The 20594-nt window shown below is 43.9% G+C and overlaps 1 protein-coding gene and 1 pseudogene across 1 annotated transcript in view; one reads left to right on the forward strand and one right to left on the reverse strand.

Annotated features, from left to right (window-relative positions):
• Positions 1-3878: 3878 nt before the first annotated feature.
• LOC129817001 (zinc-binding protein A33-like) lies at positions 3879-18875 on the forward strand (annotated as a pseudogene).
• Positions 18876-19901: 1026 nt separating this feature from the next.
• The window catches only part of LOC129817002 (collagen alpha-1(XXVIII) chain-like), a 31018-nt gene continuing 30325 nt past the window's right edge, over positions 19902-20594 (reverse strand). The window contains exons 34-35 of the mRNA XM_055871993.1: positions 19996-20187; positions 19902-19909 (exon numbers count right to left, since the gene is read on the reverse strand). Of these exons, the coding sequence (XP_055727968.1) occupies positions 19902-19909; positions 19996-20187 (200 nt within the window). The remainder of the gene's footprint in view (positions 19910-19995; positions 20188-20594) is intronic.

Here is a 20594-nt window from a genome sequence, read left to right on the forward strand (position 1 = left end):
CTGTACACACTGTATCTTCTCCCCCTACTAATCCTGATGTGCTTGTCCTCAGCCCGGTGTCACCAGTGCCGGTACCTCGCATCAGGTATAGAGTGGGCTTTGAGAGTACAGTGTGCCCTGTTCCTGCTCCCCGCACTAGTAGGAAGGTGCTTATCCTTAGCCCGGTGCCTCCAGTTCCGGCACCACGCACCAGGTCTACAGTGCGCCGTATCCGGCCAGAGCCATCCGTCTCCCCAGCGCCATCTGAGCCATCCGTCTCCCCAGCGCCATCTGAGCCATCCGTCTCCCCAGCGCCATCTGAGCCATCCGTCTCCCCAGCGCCGTCTGAGCCGTCCGTCTGCCATGAGCCTGCAAAGCCGCCCGTCTGCCATGAGCCTGCAAAGCCGCCCGTCTGCCATGAGCCTACAGAGCCGTCCGTCTGCCATGAGCCTACAGAGCCGTCCGCCAGACAGGAGCCGCTAGAGCCGCCCGCCAGACAGGAGCCGCTAGAGCCGCCCGCCAGACAGGATCTGCCAGAGCCGCCAACCAGACAGGATCTGCCAGAGCCGCCAACCAGACAGGATCTGCCAGAGCCGCCAACCAGACAGGATCTGCCAGAGCCGCCAACCAGACAGGATCTGCCAGAGCCGCCAACCAGACAGGATCTGCCAGAGCCGCCAACCAGACAGGATCTGCCAGAGCCGCCAGCGAGCCATGAGCAGCCAGAGCCGCCAGCGAGCCATGAGCGTCGAGAGCCGCCAGCCCGCCATGAGCGTCGAGAGCCGTCAGCCCGCCATGAGCGTCGAGAGCCGTCAGCCCGCCATGAGCGTCGAGAGCCGTCAGCCCGCCATGAGCGTCGAGAGCCGTCAGCCCGCCATGAGCGTCGAGAGCCGTCAGCCCGCCATGAGCGTCGAGAGCCGTCAGCCCGCCATGAGCGTCGAGAGCCGTCAGCCCGCCATGAGCGTCGAGAGCCGTCAGCCCGCCATGAGCGTCGAGAGCCGTCAGCCCGCCATGAGCGTCGAGAGCCGTCAGCCCGCCATGAGCGTCGAGAGCCGTCAGCCCGCCATGAGCGTCGAGAGCCGTCAGCCCGCCATGAGCGTCGAGAGCCGTCAGCCCGCCATGAGCGTCGAGAGCCGTCAGCCCGCCATGAGCGTCGAGAGCCGTCAGCCCGCCATGAGCGTCGAGAGCCGTCAGCCCGCCATGAGCGTCGAGAGCCGTCAGCCCGCCATGAGCGTCGAGAGCCGTCAGCCAGCCATGAGCGTCGAGAGCCGTTCAGTCAGGATCTGCCTGAGTATATCAGCCGGGACCTGCCCCTTGTCCCGGTGTTGCCCCTTGTCCCGGTGCTGCCCCTTGTACCGGTGCTGCCCCTTGTACCGGTGCTGCCCCTTGTCCCGGTGCTGCCCCTTGTCCCGGTGCTGCCCCTTGTCCCGGTGCTGCCCCTTGTCCCGGTGCTGCCCCTTGTCCCGGTGCTGCCCCTTATCCCGGTGCTGGTCTTTATCCCGGTGCTGGTCTTTATCCCGGTGCTGGTCTTTATCCTGGTGCTGGTCTTTATCCCGGTGCTGCCCCTTGTCCCGGTGCTGCCCCTTGTCCCGGTGCTGCCCCTTGTCCCGGTGCTGCCCCTTGTCCCGGTGCTGCCCCTTGTCCCGGTGCTGCCCCTTGTCCCGGTGCTGCCCCTTGTCCCGGTGCTGCCCCTTCTCCCGGTGCTGGCCATTCATTTAGGGGATGTTAGTTTTAGGGTGGTCATTGGGAGGGGAAGACAGAAGCGGGGAGTGACTATGGTGGTGTGGGGACAGCGTCCAGAGCCGGAGCCACCACCGTGGTCAACTGCCCACCCAGACCCTCCCCTGGACTTTGTGCTGGTGCGCCCGGCGTTCGCACCTTGAGGGGGGGGTTCTGTAACGGTCCTGACCTGTTTTATGTTGTTTTTTGTATGTGTTTAGGTCAGGGCATGTGTTTTGGGTGGGCAGTCTATGTTATCTGTTTCTATGTTTGTTTTGGTTGCCTGGTATGGCTCTTAATTAGAGGCAGGTGTTTTGCGTTCTCCTCTAATTAAGAGTCATATTTAGGTAGGGTGTTCTCACTGTTTGTTTGTGGGTGATTGTCTCCTGTGTCGTCGTATGTATGTACCATACGGGACTGTTTGGCTGTTCGTTTATTTTGATGTCGTCTGTTTCCTGTCCGTGAGTTTACGTTTAGTTATGTAAGTTTATGTTCAGGTTTCGTCAACGTCGTTTTCTTGTTTTTTATATTTGAAAGTGTTTTGTTTCGTGTTGCCATCGTCGTGTTAAATAAAAAGATGGTTTATTTCCCGAATGCTGCATTTTGGTCTGATGATCCTTCTCTCCTCTCCTCGTCTGAGGATGAGGAGAACGACAGCCCTTACAGTTCTGAACTGCTCCCTGCTCATGCCGGTTTCTGCACTCGACCTGGACCATGTGCTGGGTGCCACACAAGCTTGATGACAACGGACGATGAGGAACGACTACTTAACGAACCAATGGCGGCAGTGTGTTAGGGAACAGCGGTAGTGATTGGGATACGAAGCTTTGTGACACATTGAGTTTTTTCCCCAGACAATTGTGTTAAATAGATTAATTACTTGAGGCTTTGAGCGAGAGTACACTAGTGGCACCTGCTGGTCAAAATAATTTAGAACCACCAAATTATTATAGAAGATGTCCCACACGCTGTAGCGTGTGTGCAGGGTAGCCTTTTTGTCTTCTACCAAACCAATCAGGTGGTTGTTTGAAGAAACAATGCTTCGGATGTCATTGATCTCATGCTTCTGATAAAATTATACAGGCATCGGTAAACTGCTTAGCGATTTCAACCCATGCTTCAGAGCGCTGGTATGAAACATAACATCACTAGACAGCAACACGCCCCAGCGAGGGCACAGGGGCAGGGCGGATTTTGATTACAGGATCATGTACTTTACTGTTTGACCAAATCATGTGTTTTAGCTGCCTGAAAAATAGGACTTTGAGTGAGGTGACCTTTCTACATATTTTGACCAGCCCACCCAACAAAGAATTGTCCTGAGGGTGACATAGACAATGCAACATAACATTTACCATAATTGGCAGGAAAAGAAAACTGATCAAGTCTATCCCCTTTACAAGAAACTCAGGTTTTATGACATAAATAATTTACATAATGAATGTATATCAGGGGTGGCAGGTAGCCTAGTGGTTAGAGCCTTGGACTAGTAACCGAAAGGTTGCAATATTGAATCCAGGAGCTGACAAGGTAAAAATCTGTTGTTCTACCCCTGAACTCGGCAGTTATTTATTTCAATTGACTTATTTCCTTATATGAACTGTAACTCAGTAAAATCTTTGAAATTGTTGCATGTTGAGTTTATATTTTTGTTCAGTGTAGTAACACTGTTCCTAGGCTGTCATTGAAAATAATAATTTGTTCTTAACTGACTTGCCTAGTTAAATAAAGGTAAAAAAAGAAAATTATTACATATAGTCTTGAGTTCAAGGAAGTTTCACTTTGAGCTAGCCTTTTGCGTCTTGATGTGACTTCTCGTACCCAGAGCACTATGCATTAAAGCTGCTACTTCGACCTTTGACTCAAGTTTCCTTCTTTACATTTACAAAGTCAACTTGTAAGTGAACATTTGTTCTACATCAAAGCTGAGATTTAGTCACTACAAGTGACACGCTGTATCTGTGAAAACATTGCTCCATATTTTTGTTAATACATTACCTCCATGTTCTAATCTGAAGCCACTGAGCTAGTGATCTACAATGGCGACACATGCTCCTACCCCTGAGTTGCTTGCAGCAGCTCTGGATAAGCTGGCTACTAAAGAGATGCAATGATTTCACTGGTACCTTGATAATGGTGTGAGGACTGATTTGTTATTTAAAAATACAAATCTCATACCAATGGATGCGCTGGAGGATGCTGACAGTCAGAACACCGTGGCTATTTTTGGTGTAAGCCTTTGGCTATGAGGGTGCTGTAGATATCCCAGACTATCCTAATGCACATGAAAGTTACTAAGATGTAAAAATGACCACATTTTTAGCAACAAATCTGAATAAAAAATGTAATTGTTGTAAATCTGATCTACAGGGGTCTGACCAAATGTTACTACACTGAACAAAAATATAAACTCAACATGCAACAATTTCAAAGATTTTACTGAGTTACAGTTCATATAAGGAAATAAGTCAATTGAAATAAATAAATTAGGTCCTAATCTATGGATTTCACATGACTGGGAATACAGATAGGCATTGGTTGGTCACACGACTTAAAAGGTAGGGCCGTGGATCAGAAAACCAGCCAGTATCTGGTGTGACCACCATTTGCCTCATGCAGCGCAACACATCTCCTTCGCATAGAGTTGATCAGGCTGTTGATTGTAGCCTGTGGAATGCTGTCCCACTCCTCTTCAATGGCTGTGCAAAGTTGCTGGATATTGGTGGGAACTGGAACACGCTGTCGTACGGATCGATCCACAGCATCGCAAACATGCTCAATGGGTGACATGTCTGGTGGGTATGCAGGCCATGGAAGACCTGGGACATTTTCATCTTCCAGGAATTGTGTACAGATCCTTACGACATGGGCCCGTGCATTATCATGGTGAAACATGAGGTGATGGTGGTGGATGAATGGCCTCAGGATCTTGTCACGGCATCTCTGTGCATTCAAATTTCCATCGATAAAATGCAATTGTATTTGTCTATAGCTTAAGCCTGCCCATAACATAACCATAAACCGCCACCATGGGGAACTCTGTTCACAACGTTGAGATCAGCAAACTGCTCACCCATACAACGCCTACGCGCCGTCTGCTTTCTGCCTGGTACAGTTGAAACCGGGATTCTCCTTGAAGAGCACACTTCTCCAGCGTGCCAGTGGCCATCGAAGTGGCCATTTGTCCACTGAAGTTGGTTACGACGCCGAACTGCAGTCAAGTCAAGACCCTGGTGAGGACAACGAGAGGCAGTTGAGCTTCCCTGAGGTGGTTTCTGACTGTTGTTCGGTTCGGTGCTTCGGTGCTGTTCGGTTGTCTGGTCTCAGACGATCCCGCAGTTAAGCCGGATGTGGAGGCCTGGGCTGACATGGTTACACTTGGTCTGCGGTTGTGAGGCCGTTGGATGTACTGCCAAATTCTCTAAAATGACTTTGGAGGCAGCTTATGGTAGAGAAATAAATATTAAATTCTCTGGCAACAGCTCTGGACGACATTCCTGCAGTCAGCGTGCCAATTACACGCTCCCTCAAACTTGAGACATCTGTGACATTGGGTTGTGTGACATTTTAGTGGCCTTTTATTGTCCCCAGAACAAGGTGCACCTGGGTAATGATCATGTCATTTAAACAGCTTCTTGATATCCCACACCTGTCAGCTGGATGGATTATCTTGGCAAAGAATAAATGCTCACTAAAAGGGATGTAAACAAATGTGTGCACAAAACCTAAGAGAAATTAGCTTTTTGTGCATGTGGAACATTTCTGGGATCTTTTATATCAGCTCATAAAACATGGGACCAACACTTGTTGCATTTATATTTTTGTTCAGTGTATATTAATCTGAAAATCTTTCATTTCAGGTTTGAATGAAGGAGTGGTAGTGAAAATAGCTTCCAAATCAACTCTCCCAGAGGAGGGGTTATCCTGTCCTGTGTGCTATAACTTTAGGGATTCTGTCACGTAGCCACAGCTTCTGTAAAGCCTGTGCATAGGAATGGTGTAAAAACAAGGAATCTCGGAAATGTCCAGTTTGCCGGAAAGGATGCCCTGAGATATTACCTCTCCATAACCTGGCTTTGAAGAACCTGTGCGAGACCTTATTGGAGGGTCAGAGAGCTTTAGCAGGGTCTTTGGTTTGCACAGTGAGAAACTCAGGCTCTTTTGTCCGGAGGATAAACAGCCCATCTGTGTGGTGTGGCGAGATTCAAGAAAACAGACATCTCATAACTGCTTCGCATTAGATGAGGTTGCACAAGATCATAAGGTAACATGTGAAACATGGTTATTTTATTGGAAAGTTGTCACCTCTTTGTGATGGAGCAATAAGCTTTCAAATACTTTCAAATACTTAGTATTTACCCCTAAGCTTCTCTTTGTCCACATAAATTCCTCCGGGGTGGAGACAGTTTGTAAATAGAGTAGCTACAGTAATACGTGTATATTTCTGAGAATTGAGTGTTGTCATTGTTATCCACATGGGGTTCTGTTGGCTTGTTGAATTATCCCATGCTGAATCACTGACCCAATTCTTACTTCGTCTGAAACTAGGGCACTCAATAATGGTCCCAATACTTCAAGTGTCCAATGCATGGTTGATATAAATGTACAGTATGATCCTAAAATATATTTCAATATTGTTACAACTCTCTAAATGTTGATTTGAAAACAGGAACACATAATGGAAAATTAAGTACTTAAGATTCATGTAACAGCATAGCTTTTATAATTTACTCTAATGAATCATCAAGTACAGATTGATGATAGGTACAGGACAGCAGACAGGCTCGAGGTCAGGGCAGGCAGAATGGTATGTCAGGCGGGCTCAGGGTCAGGGCAGGCAGCAATGGTCAGAACCGGGAGGACTAGAAAACAGGGACTAGACAAACGGGAGTACGGAACACCCCGCTGGTAGGCTTGACCAGACGAATTGGCAACAGACAAACAGAAAACACCGGTATAAATACACAGGGGATAATTGGGACAAATTGAAGACACCTGGTGGAGAGTGGAGACAAGCACAAGACAGGTGAAACAGATCAGGGTGTGACAGTTAAGGAGGAATTTGAGAAGCTTCACCAGTTTCTACGAGATGAAGAGAAGGCCAGGATAGCTGCACCGAGGGAGGAAGAAGACCAGGAGAGTCAGATGATGAAGAAGAATATTGAGGACATGAGTAGAGAGATATCATCACTTTCAGACACAATCAAAGCCGTAAAGGAGGATCTGAGCGCTGAAGACATCTCATTCCTGCATGTAAGAACTGCTCTCTCTGGCAGATTGTATATTAATTCAAAAAGTGATTGACAATATAATAACATTAATAAGTGTTTATATAATTGATAACAATGATAAATGTTCCGCTGCAGAACTTCAAGGCCACGATGGAAAGGTAAGTGTGCCTCCTGTCTCTCTCTCTGTCTTTGGTTCTGAACCCAACCCCACTGTACTCCTGACTCCTGAATGTTCTTCCAGAGCCCAGTGCACACTACCAGATCCACAGCTGGTCTCGGGAGTGCTGATAGACGTGGCCAAACACCTGGGAAACCCCCAGTTCAGAGTCTGGGAGAAGATGCAGGGGGTTGTCAAACACAGCGAGTAATAGACCAGAGAAAACATGTGTGATTAAATGGTAAATTTTTTGATAACATTTCCTATAAATAGCCTCTTCATAATGCATTATGAAACTTTTATGCAGTGGTAACAAATAGGTGGGTAAATGCTGAGCAATGATCAAGATGACAGGAGGCAAGAAATGCAAATGGAAAAAACTGTTCACCTGTGTTTACCCTCCAATACATAACTGATTTATAAGCACATATACATATGATGTACAAAGAACGTTACTAATGGACCAAGAAAGTGTTCATTCATCCATTGAGTTCACCGAGAGATTGTCCAACAAAGTGTACATCGGAGATATTACCATTTTTTCAGCTCCTGTGATTCTGGACCCCAACACTGCAAACCACTGGCTCTCTGTCTGATCATTGGACCAGTGTCAGTGTAAAAAAAAAACAGGCACATGAATGAAGGTCCCTGAAAACCCAGAGAGGAATCGAAAATATTACCAGGTTCTGGGCTCTGAGGGGATCAGCTCAGGAAAACAAACAGAGGTGGATGTGGGAGACCATCCTCTCTGGTCTATAGGTGTGGTTACTGAGTCCATAGAAAGAAAGAATGAGCTCAGTTTATTACCAAACAATGGAGTCTGGACTATACTGCTATGAAGTGGTGAGTATTCAGATGGAAGTGGTAACATTCTCACTCTGCAGAGGAGACCCCAGAGAATCAGACTGCAGCTTGACAAGGGTGAGGTGTTCTTCTGGGACTCTGAAGACATGACACAAATCAACACTTTTGAGCATGTTTACTGAGAGACTGTACCCATACATCCACTTTGGTAACACCACTCCTATGCAGATCTCACTGGTCTCACTGACAGTGAGCCTTGTGTGTGTGTGTGTGTGTGTGTGTGTGCGTGTGCGTGTGTGTGTGATAGATGTTTAGACTCACCCACGGTAGATTTGTATTTTTGTGTTTGAATAAATAACCATTTTGAATGTGCATATAGTTTCTTTCAGAAGCAGGCACAACATAATAGCAGTGATTAGTCAACAGTGTCAATGTTTGTGATTTTACCCTGTCATACACACTGTCAATGATTGTGATTTTACCCTGTCATACACACTGTCAATGATTGTGATTTTACCCTGTCATACACACTGTCAATGTTTGTGATTTTACCCTGTCATACACACTGTCAATGATTGTGATTTTACCGCATCAAATACAGTCAATATTTGTGATTTTATCCTGTCATACACACTGTCAATGGTTGTGTTTTTACCTTCTAAAATATACTGTCAATGGTTGTGATTTTACCCTCTAAAATATACAGTCAATGGTTGTGATTTCACCCTCTAAAATATACTGTCAATGGTTGTGAATTCACCCTCTAAAATATACTGTCAACGGTTGTGAATTCACCCTCTAAAATATACTGTCAACGGTTGTGAATTCACCCTCTAAAATATACTGTCAACGGTTGTGATTTCACCCTCTAAAATATACTGTCAATGGTTGTGATTTTACCCTCTAAAATATACTGTCAACGGTTGTGATTTCACATTCTAAAATATACTGTCAACGGTTGTGAATTCACCCTCTAAAATATACAGTCAATGGTTGTGATTTCACCCTCTAAAATATACTGTCAACGGTTGTGATTCCACATTCTAAAATATACAGTCAACGGTTGTGATTTCACCCTCTAAAATATACAGTCAATGGTTGTGATTTCACCCTCTAAAATATACAGTCAACGGTTGTGATTTCACCCTCTAAAATATACAGTCAACGGTTGTGAATTCACCCTCTAAAATATACAGTCAATGGTTGTGATTTCACCCTCTAAAATATACAGTCAACGGTTGTGAATTCACCCTCTAAAATATACAGTCAATGGTTGTGATTTCACCCTCTAAAATATACAGTCAATGGTACATAATTTCTGCTCTCCGAAATGCACTGTAGAAGGTTTGAATGATTTCCTTCCTTTACAAACTAGAAATACACATTTGTTTTGACAATGGTAAAACTGATGACTGTACAACTTGTGGAGCAATGTCAATTACATATAAAATATAGAAGGAATATGAAATGCTGATCTCTTCGGTACAGAACTGGTCCTTCAATATACAGTACGAACTGCAGAATCTGGTTTGGAACTACAGCAAGGTCTGCTAGTCCCTCCTCGTTTCGGTCGGTTTTCTTCGTAACTATGACTGACTGAGAGCACCAGAAGTTGTCAGAGGGAGACGGCTGACCTCCCAACCACTATTTCAGTGCATATTCACACCAGTAGAGCGCAGCATTACTCAGCATTACTCTCAAATTGTACATACAACAGGTGTAAACCTGACTGTGAAATTCTTACTTACAAGCCCTTAACCAACAATGTGGTTTTAAGAAAATAGAGTTAAGAAAGGATTGACTAAATAAACTAAAGTAAAATATAAAATATAAAGTAACACAATAACATTACAAGGCCATATGTATATATATATTTTTTTTTAACTAGGCAAGTCTGTTAAGAACAAATTCTTATTTACCGGCCCAATGCTCTAACCACTAGGCTACCTCCTGCCCCAATACAGGGTGTACCGGTACCGAGTCAATGTGCAGGTGTAAAGGTTAGTCGAGGTAATATTTACATGTAGGTAGGGGTAAAGATAAGAAACAGCGAGTCGCAGCAGTGTAAAAACAAAGGGGGAGGGTGTCAATGTAAATAGTCCGGTGGCCATTTGATTAATTGCCTTTTGGACCTAGACTTGGTACTTCGGTACTGCTTGCCGTGCGGTAGCAGAGAGAACAGTCTATGACTTGGGTCACACACACACGTTTTACTATTCTTGTGGTGACCTAAAATAATTGATTTCCATTCAAAATCTTATTTAGACTAATCCCTAACCCTAACCTTAACCCCTCACCCCAACTCAATGTCTAACCTTAATTGTAACCCTGGTACCTAACCATGAAATAGCCTTTGTCCTCATGGAAACCTGGAAAATGTCTCCATGTGAAATAATTTTCCTTGTTTTACTATCCATGTGGGGACTTTTGGGGATTTCCATTACTCAGGAGGATAGTAATACACACACACAAAGCATTTACCAGTGTCCATGAGGATGATAGGTTTGTAAGACGTTGGATGGGGAGCACAGCACTGGACTTTGACAGAGGTAGACTTCTGTATCCTCCTCTAACAGTAGACACTGCTCCTGCGCATTATGGCCAGAACTGCATTCCTGTAACTTAAGGTTACTCGTGTAACCCCCAGAGGCGGTACCAAATCACTATTATTCAAGTCACAAGCTATTCACAAGACAGAAGGTCCAAGTTTCAAGTCAAGTCCCAAGTAGAACCGGTCGAGTCTCGAGGCAAGTCCAAGTCGTGCATTCTAAGAGCAAGTCTAGTCACAAGTTTTTTTTAAGTCAAGTAACACAAAATCTACACAGGCAATGACTTGTTCAACTACAAATATTTGTCTATTTATTGAGGCTACCAGATAGCCCTTTTCATTATTTTGTCTACAACTCATTTTGATGATGTAATAATTAATTTGAACAAATTCCAAATGCAAGCTTCATAAGTAAATCATACATTTCGAGCAATTTTTACATACCAAATGACCAGTAGGCCTATGCTAGTCATTTTTGCTTTATGCTCCATTGCTGGTGAGTTTGCAAAGTAAACAATTCATATTCTTGATCACCAAACCATTTTTGGAGCTGCATATTTATTTAGGGAAAATCTTCTCTCCCTACAATTTGATGTTTGCGCTGCACCTGATCCTATAGCTGTACAGAAATACAGCAATCTGTTTGCTAGCTCAGTGTTTTTCAAACTTTTTGACCAGCAACCCCCAAAAAGGAGTAGTAACTGTCACGCAAATTACAATGGGCTCATGGTAATTGATGAACATAAACACATTTAGCATCTTTGGGCCTCCACGCCAGGCCTCCATGCCTACAATCCTCTAATGCGCTCCGTTGGAACATCTACATTTTAAAAAGTATAATAAAATAATTTAATATAAATCATCACATTAAATCCATTATTTATTACAGGTAGGTCTTAAGAACCACTATGATATGAAGGAAATGTATTTCAGAAGAACAGAATGTTTAGTTTAGTTGATTAATTTGACAATTTAAAAAAACATGCAGGCTAAGGGCTAGGGTGTCCCAGATTAGACTGTGTTTAGTTTACAGGAGTGTTTATTGTTCTGCGCCCAGATATTTAACTGATTATTTTCACCATGTTAGGTGTTGCTAATGTGTGCTTATACAGGTTCAGGAGTAATGCTGGGAAAGGTACTTTCTTGTATACTGGATCCTCAGAGTGGAATGAGTTGCCTCTGTCCATAAAAACGACATCCTCTCTGGGCAGCTTTAAAAATAAAGCAAAAAACAGTTGATGTATGCTGTGCCCATATGAACGTACCCTACGATGTAACTGAAATGAGATAGATGTTCTTCCTTGTTTTTATGTTTTATTAGCTCGCTGTCATACTGTGTTCAACCGTGTTCGATCTTGCCTAGCCATCTTGTTTTAAGAGGACCACCGTGGAAATAAGTCCCAGACTTTATTATGTTATCCTCGATGATTTTAGCATATTCTGAGTCGGCCTTATCTTACTCAGGTTACTCATAGCCTAGGATGTAGGCTAGTTCATTTAACAATATTTGCTTATAATTCCCGTGCCATTAAGTAAAATTATTTTATAGAAAGAAGAATACAGTTGAACATAGCTGAATAAAATAGAAAGGATATTTTTCCCAAACGATTGGAGAGTGAGTCGTGCACATGGAGCGGCTATTCTGCTTTGAGCGGTTATAAAAAGTGATAATTAGAAATAGGTCCTATATGCTTAATATAGAGTTATTTGTCAACTTTAGTTGTTAAACAAACCTTAATGTCTTAGAAATCAAAACATATAGCCTATGGTGGCTGCATGATGCGACTATATTGATGGCAAAGGCATTCACTCTGTTTCTCTCATTCCCAATTGGACAAGCACTTGATATCAAGGCACAAGGCGAGACCCAAATGCAGACACAGGAGGCATATGGTTGGAGTCTTACAATGTTTATTAATCCAAAGGGGTAGGCAAGAGAATGGTCGTGGACAGGCAAAAAGGTCAAAACCAGATCAGAGTCCAGGAGGTACAGAGTGGCAGACAGGCTCGTGGTCAAGGCAGTCAGAATGGTCGGGCAGGCGGTTACAAAGTCCAGAAACAGGCAAGGGTCAAAACCGGGAGGACTAGAAAAGGAGAATGCAAAAAGCACGAGAACGGGTAAAACGCTGGTTGACTTGGAAACATACAAGACAAACTGGCACAGAGAGACAGGAAACCTAGGGATAAATACACTGGGGAAAATAAGCGACACATGGAAGGGATGGAGACAATAACAGGAACATGTGAAACAGATCAGGGTGTGACACTTGATAATATTCCCAGTCCCACTCCTCCAGACTATTCGCAACTGAATCTTGTCTTCCATATAGTCTACTATATGTGTGAAATTTGTTTAGATTTTGTCACGTCCTGACCATAGAGAGTCCTTATTTTCTATGGTGGAGTAGGTCAGGGCGTGACTGGGGGGTTAGTCTAGTTTATTATTTCTATGTGGGGTTCTAGTTTTGTTTTTCCATGTTGGTGATTTTGTATGATTCCCAATTCGAGGCAGCTGGTAATCGTTGTCTCTAATTGGGGATCATATTTAGGTAGCCTTTTCCCACCTGTGGGTTGTGGGCTATTGTTAATGGGTAGTTGGACCAGCACTCCATTGTCGTCACTTTCGTTATTAGTTTATTGTTTTTGATAAGTTTCACTATTAATAAATTATGTGGAACTCAACATTCGCTGCGCCTTGGTCCGTTTCTACAAACAATCGTGACAGATTTAGAATGGGCCCCAACAAAATACATGTAATTTGTAGCCTGAACTCAGCAAAAAAAGAAACGTCCCTTTTTTAGGACCCTGTCTTTCAAAGATAATTCGTAAAAATGCAAAGAACTTCACAGATCTTCATTGGAAAGGGTTTAAACACTGTTTCCCATGCTTGTTTAATGAACCATAAACAATTAATGAACATGCACCTGCGGAATGGTCGTTAAGACACTAACAGCTTACAGACGGTAGGCAATTAAGGTCACAGTTATGAAAACTTAGGACACTAAAGATGCCGTTCTACTGACTCTGAAAAACACCAAAAGAAAGATGCCCAGGGTCCCTGCTCATCTGCGTGAACGTGCCTTAGGCATGCTGCAAGGAGGCATGAGAACTGCAGATGTGGCCAGGGCAATAAATTGCAATGTCCATACTTTGAGACGCCTAAGACAGCGCTACAGGGAGACAGGATGGACAGCTGATCGTCCTCGCAGTGGCAGATCACGTGTAACAACACCTGCACAAGATCGGTACATCCGAACATCACACTTGTGGTACAGGTACAAGATGGCACCAACAACTGCCCGAGTTACACCAGGACCGCACAATCCCTCCATCAGTGCTCAGACTGTCCGCAATAGGCTGAGAGAGGCTGGACAGGGCTTGTAGGCCTGTTGTAAGGCAGGTCCTCAACAGACATCACCGGCAACAACATCGCCTATGGGCACAAACCCACCGTCGCTGGACCAGACAGGACTGGCAAAGAGTGCTCTTCACTGATGAGTCACGGTTTTGTCTCACCAGGGGTGATGGACAGATTTGCGTTTATCGTCGAAGGAATGAGCATTACACCGATGCTTGTACTCTGGAGCGGGATCAATTTGGAGGTGGAGGGTCCGTCATGATCTGGGGCTATGTGTCACAGCATCATCGGACTGAGCTTGTTGTCATTGCAAGCAATCTCAACGCTGTGCGTTACAGGGAGGACATCCTCCTCCCTCATGTGGTACCCTTCCTGCGGTACCCTTCCTGCAGGCCTTGGTGGAAGAGTGGGGTAACATCTCACAGCAAGAACTGGCAAATCTGGTGCAGTCCATAAGGAGGAGATGCACTGCAGTACTTAATGCAGCTGGTGGCCACACCAGACACTGACTGTTGATTTTGACCCCCCCCCCTTTGCTCAGGGACACATTATTCCATTTCTGTTAGTCACATGTCTGTGGAACATGTTCAGTTTATGTCTCAGTTGTTGAATATTGTTATGTTCATACAAATATTTACACCTGTTAAGTTTGCTGAAAATAGTCGCAGTTGACAGTGAGAGGACGTTTCTTTTTTTTGCTGAGTTTATATACACTCGAATAGCAAAAGAAGGATGTGCTCTGTGTGATTACATTTTTAATATGCCAGGTAGCCTATGCTACTCCCGTTGTAAAGTGGATTAATGTGCTTAATTTTAGGAATTGAGAAGCAGCACTAGAAAGATGGGTTCCTCCTCTTTTTAATAGTGGCCAGTCAACCCTGTTCCCAGGGTCCTAAACGCTTAGTTTAGAGTTATTTGGCAACATCATCTATGACGCAAACCTTAGAATGTCTTAGAAATCAAAACATATGTGGGCTGCATGATGCAACTCTATTGATGATTTGAAAATGCATGCACTCTGTCTTGCCTCAGTAGACTGCACACGCTGTTCATTAGTCTTTCATTTACAAGTGATAATAGTCTCACCCATCAGACTATTCTAACCTTGTTTTTTCATAAACTAAATCGTATCTGTGAAATTTGTTTTGATTTAGAATGTTTATTGATTATGAGCCAGGCATGCAACCGTCAGAACAGGGGCAGGGGAAAAAAGAAACGTAATCTGAATGCACTCGAATAGCGAATGGAGGACGCTTTTCACACGTTTTTTTTTTCATGCCAGCCAGGTAGGCTACTCAGTCACCGTAACAGCCCTAGGGGGGAGAGTGGGCTCCCTCCATCTTCCATGTGCACAGACTCAAAACGATGGCAGATGCTTTTTGTAGAGCAGGGAATCTGCCTTCCGCCCGAGAGGAGAGAGCCATGTCCTGCTCCCCTCATCCTCTGGGGACAGACCCCTAGGTCGGTCGCCCCCTCTTTACCCCAGGGGAATCACAAGTGGGGACCTGAGCCACTGGCACCAGTATACTGCCCTCTTCCTGTCATGCAGCTATACTGGCTCGTTGCAGGGGACGTCGGACCGGGACGGAAGTTTAAAGCCTCGCCTTCTGTTTCAACAGCTTGTTCGGCTCGATAGAGGCATTCAATAAGTCAGCCTTCTCCTTGTCTGTCAGGCTGGACAGGTTCAGCCACTAGGCCCTCTCTCCTATCACCGCAAGGCTCATGGCGCATTCACAGCTATGGATAGCGCCCCTAGGCAGCCAGCTGGTTTGGCAGGCAGCTGGGTTGGACATGCCCAAATCCATTAAGGTTGACCATCTCATCCAGCAGTTCTCCCTGATATGGCATCAGTAGAGTGGTGTTGTTCAGTGCCCTAACTGAGTTTGTTGCGGACACATACACCTTCTGGAGGATGGAAGAAGAGAAACATTCCATCATGCCAGGGAGAGATGCACCGGTGAGGGAGGACGCATGGCGCTCGGGGTATAGGTAGTTAGCTAGAGAAGGTTCCACTGCTGGGGGGGGGGGGGTTGCATAACCTAAGCTCCTCCATACCCTGCATGTCCATGGCAGCGAAGTCCCTAGCTGGGACCTTGCAGGACAGGGGCTTGTCCTAGTTGCGTTTGTCAATCTTGAGCTTGGCTGCAGCCCGTTTGCACACATGGAGTAGCCCACACTCCAAGCTGAGGGGGGCAAGTGTGCTAGAAGGCCTCGAGGCCTGAGCTTCTTCATCATCCTTGTTGCAGAAGATGTGCAGAATACTGTCGTCCTCCTCCTATACAATCACCATGTCTTCCTTTCTTGCTGCTAGTTCGTCGAACATCTGGTGGAAATCTAGAAGGAGACCGTCTATAACCTCGGCCCAGCTGGTCTCGGTTTGAGGTTGTTGGGTGGCCTCTTTGCCCGAAGGCTGGGAGGAAGAATAGCCTCATGGGGGGGTGGGGCATCTTCTTGCAATGCACGCAGGACTCTGGGTTAGCGAGAACTGTCTGGGCATGCTACAGTCGCAAGCAGGTGAAACAGATAAAATGAGTGTCTTCCCTGATAAAGAAACCACATAGGCACGGGTGTAGGGGAGCAGGAGGCAAGCTGGGTTCACCCTGTGAAGGGGTACTAGTAGCCATAGCTCCAGCAAGTGGGAAGTTGTTATGAGAATTTTGTTATCCGTGTTGATGATACCCAATTTAATTAATTACTCAGCCTGAAACCCAGAATTTGTAAGAAACTGGTTGAAATGAATCAGACGGAGGCCCAGCCACAATAGTCAGAAAATGTATTTACGAGAGCGCTCTGCCTATCATTTCCTGTACTATGGTTTATATACCTCACATTTCATCATAAGTGTCCCCCCTCCTCTAATACAATGACAATATAGTTCACAAGTCCTTCTCATACATTGCCTGCCACCTGTTATACAATCTACTACAAGCCCAAGGTTTCTCCCCTACCTAGGTGGGGAGACATCCTTCTCTGTTATCAGTTTCACAGTGGTCACAAGTTGTCTGCTACAGTTCCTTGCCTACTAACAGTCCCTCTTTCTTATGGACAAACATTCTTAATCAGACAGGATATAATTCTGTTAGTTATATTTCTAGTTAAATGTATACACAATTTAGTCATTATTCATAAAAATCCCATAACAGAAGTACGGGCTATGCATCTGCTGGCTGACGCTTAGCTGTGTAGCTAGCTAATCTTGGCATTCGAAGGCTAGATGAAGAAAAAGTGCATGGCGTAAGTTTTCGGTGAGCTAGCTAGGTTAGCCTTGCCACATTGGCTAACCAAATCTCAAAAGTCTCCTTTCTCTCTTCCACCGTGGTGTGGAAAAAGCATCCCAAAGCAGGTAGCTAAGAGGGCTAGTTGGATGAAGGCTAGCCATGTTGTGCTAGCTTTGACTGGAGCCTGAGAAGCAAACTTTTCCTTTCAGTAAAAGTACTCAATTCTCTCGACAAGAAGCTGTAATCCTACACTCCGCAGCGAGTCCTGGCAAACAATTAAGCAGGAAAGCAGTGATTCTGTCCGCCCGACTTTGTGTGATTGGAGCTTCTATGTGGTCACCGGTTCCCCATAGTGAGATACTGACAAAAGCATTTGAAAGAGAACACACACAGCACATCTACTCTATAGAACCACACACACACACAAACAGGCCTGTGACACTCTTCTTTTATAGATCAAAAAGGTGGAGGGTTTACTTAAACGAAGGATGGACTAGGTTGGACTGTATGATAGGCTAGATCAGGTTTATTGCTGCCACTATCACGCATCAGTCCGAATGCAATCAGGAGACGGAGATAAGAATCACAAAATTATATTTATTCACAGTTGAAGAACGAACACAAAAGGCACATGGGGAGGGTTGGAGCTTGGTTAAAGGGGCAATCTGCTGTTCAAACAATAACCACTGTTTCGGTAAACTGCTCTCAAATTCATAGACAGAGCTATGGGTGCAAGTACTGACCATCCGTGATATTTTCTAAATTATAGTTTGAACCATGTTTTGAGGCTATGCAGTGTTTGTAAAACAAGCTTATATTTTGGGTTCTGATGGGGACAATTGAACTAAGCTCATGAGGCATTTATTCTTCAAGAATCAGTGCCTTCAGAAAGTATTCACACCTCTTTCATTTTTTCACATTTTGTTGTATCACAACCTTGAATTTAAAATAGATATATTTGTGTCACTGATCTACACACAATGCCCCACAATGTCAAAGGGGAATTATGTTTTTAGAATTTTGTACAAATTAATAAACTAAAAGCTGAAATGTCTTGAGTCAATAAGTATTCAACCCCTTTGTTATGGCAAGCCTAAATAACTTCATGAGTAAAAATGTTCTTTAATAAGTCAGATTAATCAGACTAATTTTGTGTGCAATAATGGTGTTAACATGATTTTTGAATGACTACCCCATCTCTGTACCCCATACATACAATTATCTGTAAGGTCCTTTAGTCGAGCAGTGACTTTCAAGCACAGATTCAACGACAAAGACTAGAAACATTTTCCAATGACTCGCAAAGAATGGCACCTATTGTTAGATGGGTAAAAAAAGCAGACATTGAATATCCCTTTAATCATGGTGAAGCTATTAATTACACTTTTGATGGTGTATCAATACACCCAGTCACTATACATGCATCCTGTTTGCAATAAGGCATTAAAGTAATACTGCAAAACATGTGGCAAAGACATTTACGTTTTGACCTCAATACAAAGCATTATGTTTGGGGCAAATCAAACACAGCACGTCACTGAGTACCACTCTTCATATTTTCAAGCATGGTGGTTCTACATCATGTTATGCGTATGCTTGTCATCAGCAAGGACTAGGGAGTTTTTTAGGATAAAAAGAAAATAAATAGAGCTAAGCACAGGCAAAGTCCTAGAGGATAACCTGGTTCAGTCTGCTTTCCAACAGATACTGGGAGACAAATTCACCTTTCAGCAGGACAATAACCTAAAATGCAAGGCCAAATACACTGAGTGTACAAAACATTAGGAACACCTTCCTAATATTGAGTTGCACCCTCTTTTGCCCTCAGAACAGCCTCAATTCGTCAGGACATGGACGCTAAAAGGTGTAGAAAGTGTTCTACAGGGATGCTGGCCCATGTTGACTCCAAAGCTTCCCACAGTTTTGTGAAGTTGGCTGTCCTATCTATCTATCTATCTATCTATCTATCTATCTATCTATCTATCTATCTATCTATCTTCAATCAATAAAAACAAATACAAAACAAAATCATCAAAACCAGTCCACATGTAAAAAAATTGAGTCATTTCAAAGTTAGCTTTTTCCATCAACAGCAACGTGCGATTTCCCAAAACACTTTGGAAGAAAAATACATAGGTCAAGTTGCATACTGTCACTTATAGGCCTGGCGTATGTGACCCTAAAACGGACTAATTCATATCATTAAACAAACAAGAAAAATAATTACAGCACCTATTTAATTTAGTTTGCTTTAATTTTTTTACTGTATTCAAACATATACTACAAAAAAATGATGTATTCTAGAAGACTATCCCTATATTATAAGACAATATTGTGGGACAGCATAATGCAGCACAATGTGCTTACGGCTAAGAGGTATGAGAATTGTATTGTGTGATGTTTTTCTCAGGTAAACCTGAAATGACAAAAGCTGGGCTTGAACCTATCCCCTTTGTTCAGTACAGCTTAAGGTTGAGTAACATTGAGGTATTGAATGGATTAGTTAATCCAACATCAATATAATAAGAGTAAGGTATAGGATCACTTTTCAAATGTAATAAAACAGTTACCATAGCAATGTTATATTTTCTTCACAAATTCAGACTTCCGTAAATAAAGTCCACAGATAACCATACATCTGAAAAGAAAGGCAACTTCATGAAATCTAGAAGTGGCATGTCCCTCCCTTATTCTCTACACCTCAAGAGAGAGACACAGAGAGCTACAAAATAACGTAATTTCCAATGATAAATGCCTGTTGTAAATATACCATATTTAGATATCAGTAGTAGACTATTATTAAACACTGTTCAAAGAATCCTCTGCACTCTGCTTAGTTGGTTCCATAGCAGATTGTTCTGATGAGTTGATTGATCATCTGCCTGTTTTAACCAGCTGTGGAAAATACAGAGAGAGCATATCAAAAAGAATACCAGAAAACAGCACCGAAGCTTAAGATCACTACGAGCTGTGGCACATACCTGTTCTAGATAGAACACAGGTCTTCTTACACACATCCTCTGTCTCAAAACGGTTGGCATTTCCTTCACAGCTTCCATACCAGAACTGTGCACAGGAATTGGCCTGTTTGTCATAATACCACTGGATGTTATACTCTCGACAGGTGCCTTGGTCCAAACTCAGGTTACAGCGGGGATTGAGCGAGACGGACTCTGACAAAACAACATCGAAGGAGAGGTATGACATACAGTGCATTCGGAAAGTATTCAGACCCCTTGACTTTCCCCACATTTTTTACGTTATATCCTCATTCTAAAATTGATAACATTTTATTTTTCACTCATCAATCTACACACAATACCCCATAATGACCAAGAAAAAACAGGTTTTTAGAAATGTTAGCAAAGTTATTAAAAAGAAAAAGCTAAAAAATAAAAAAAAGCATTTACATATGTATTCAGACCATTTACTCAGTTACTTTGTTGAAGGACCTTTAGCAGCGATTACAGCCTCAAGTCTTCTTGGGTATGACGCTACAAGCTTGGCACACCTGTATTTGGGGAGTTTCGCCAATTCTTCTCTGCAGATCCTCTCAAGCTCTGTCAGGTTGGAGGGGGAG

Source organism: Salvelinus fontinalis, chromosome 19 (genome assembly GCF_029448725.1).
Source record: "Salvelinus fontinalis isolate EN_2023a chromosome 19, ASM2944872v1, whole genome shotgun sequence".
NCBI lineage: Eukaryota > Metazoa > Chordata > Actinopteri > Salmoniformes > Salmonidae > Salvelinus > Salvelinus fontinalis.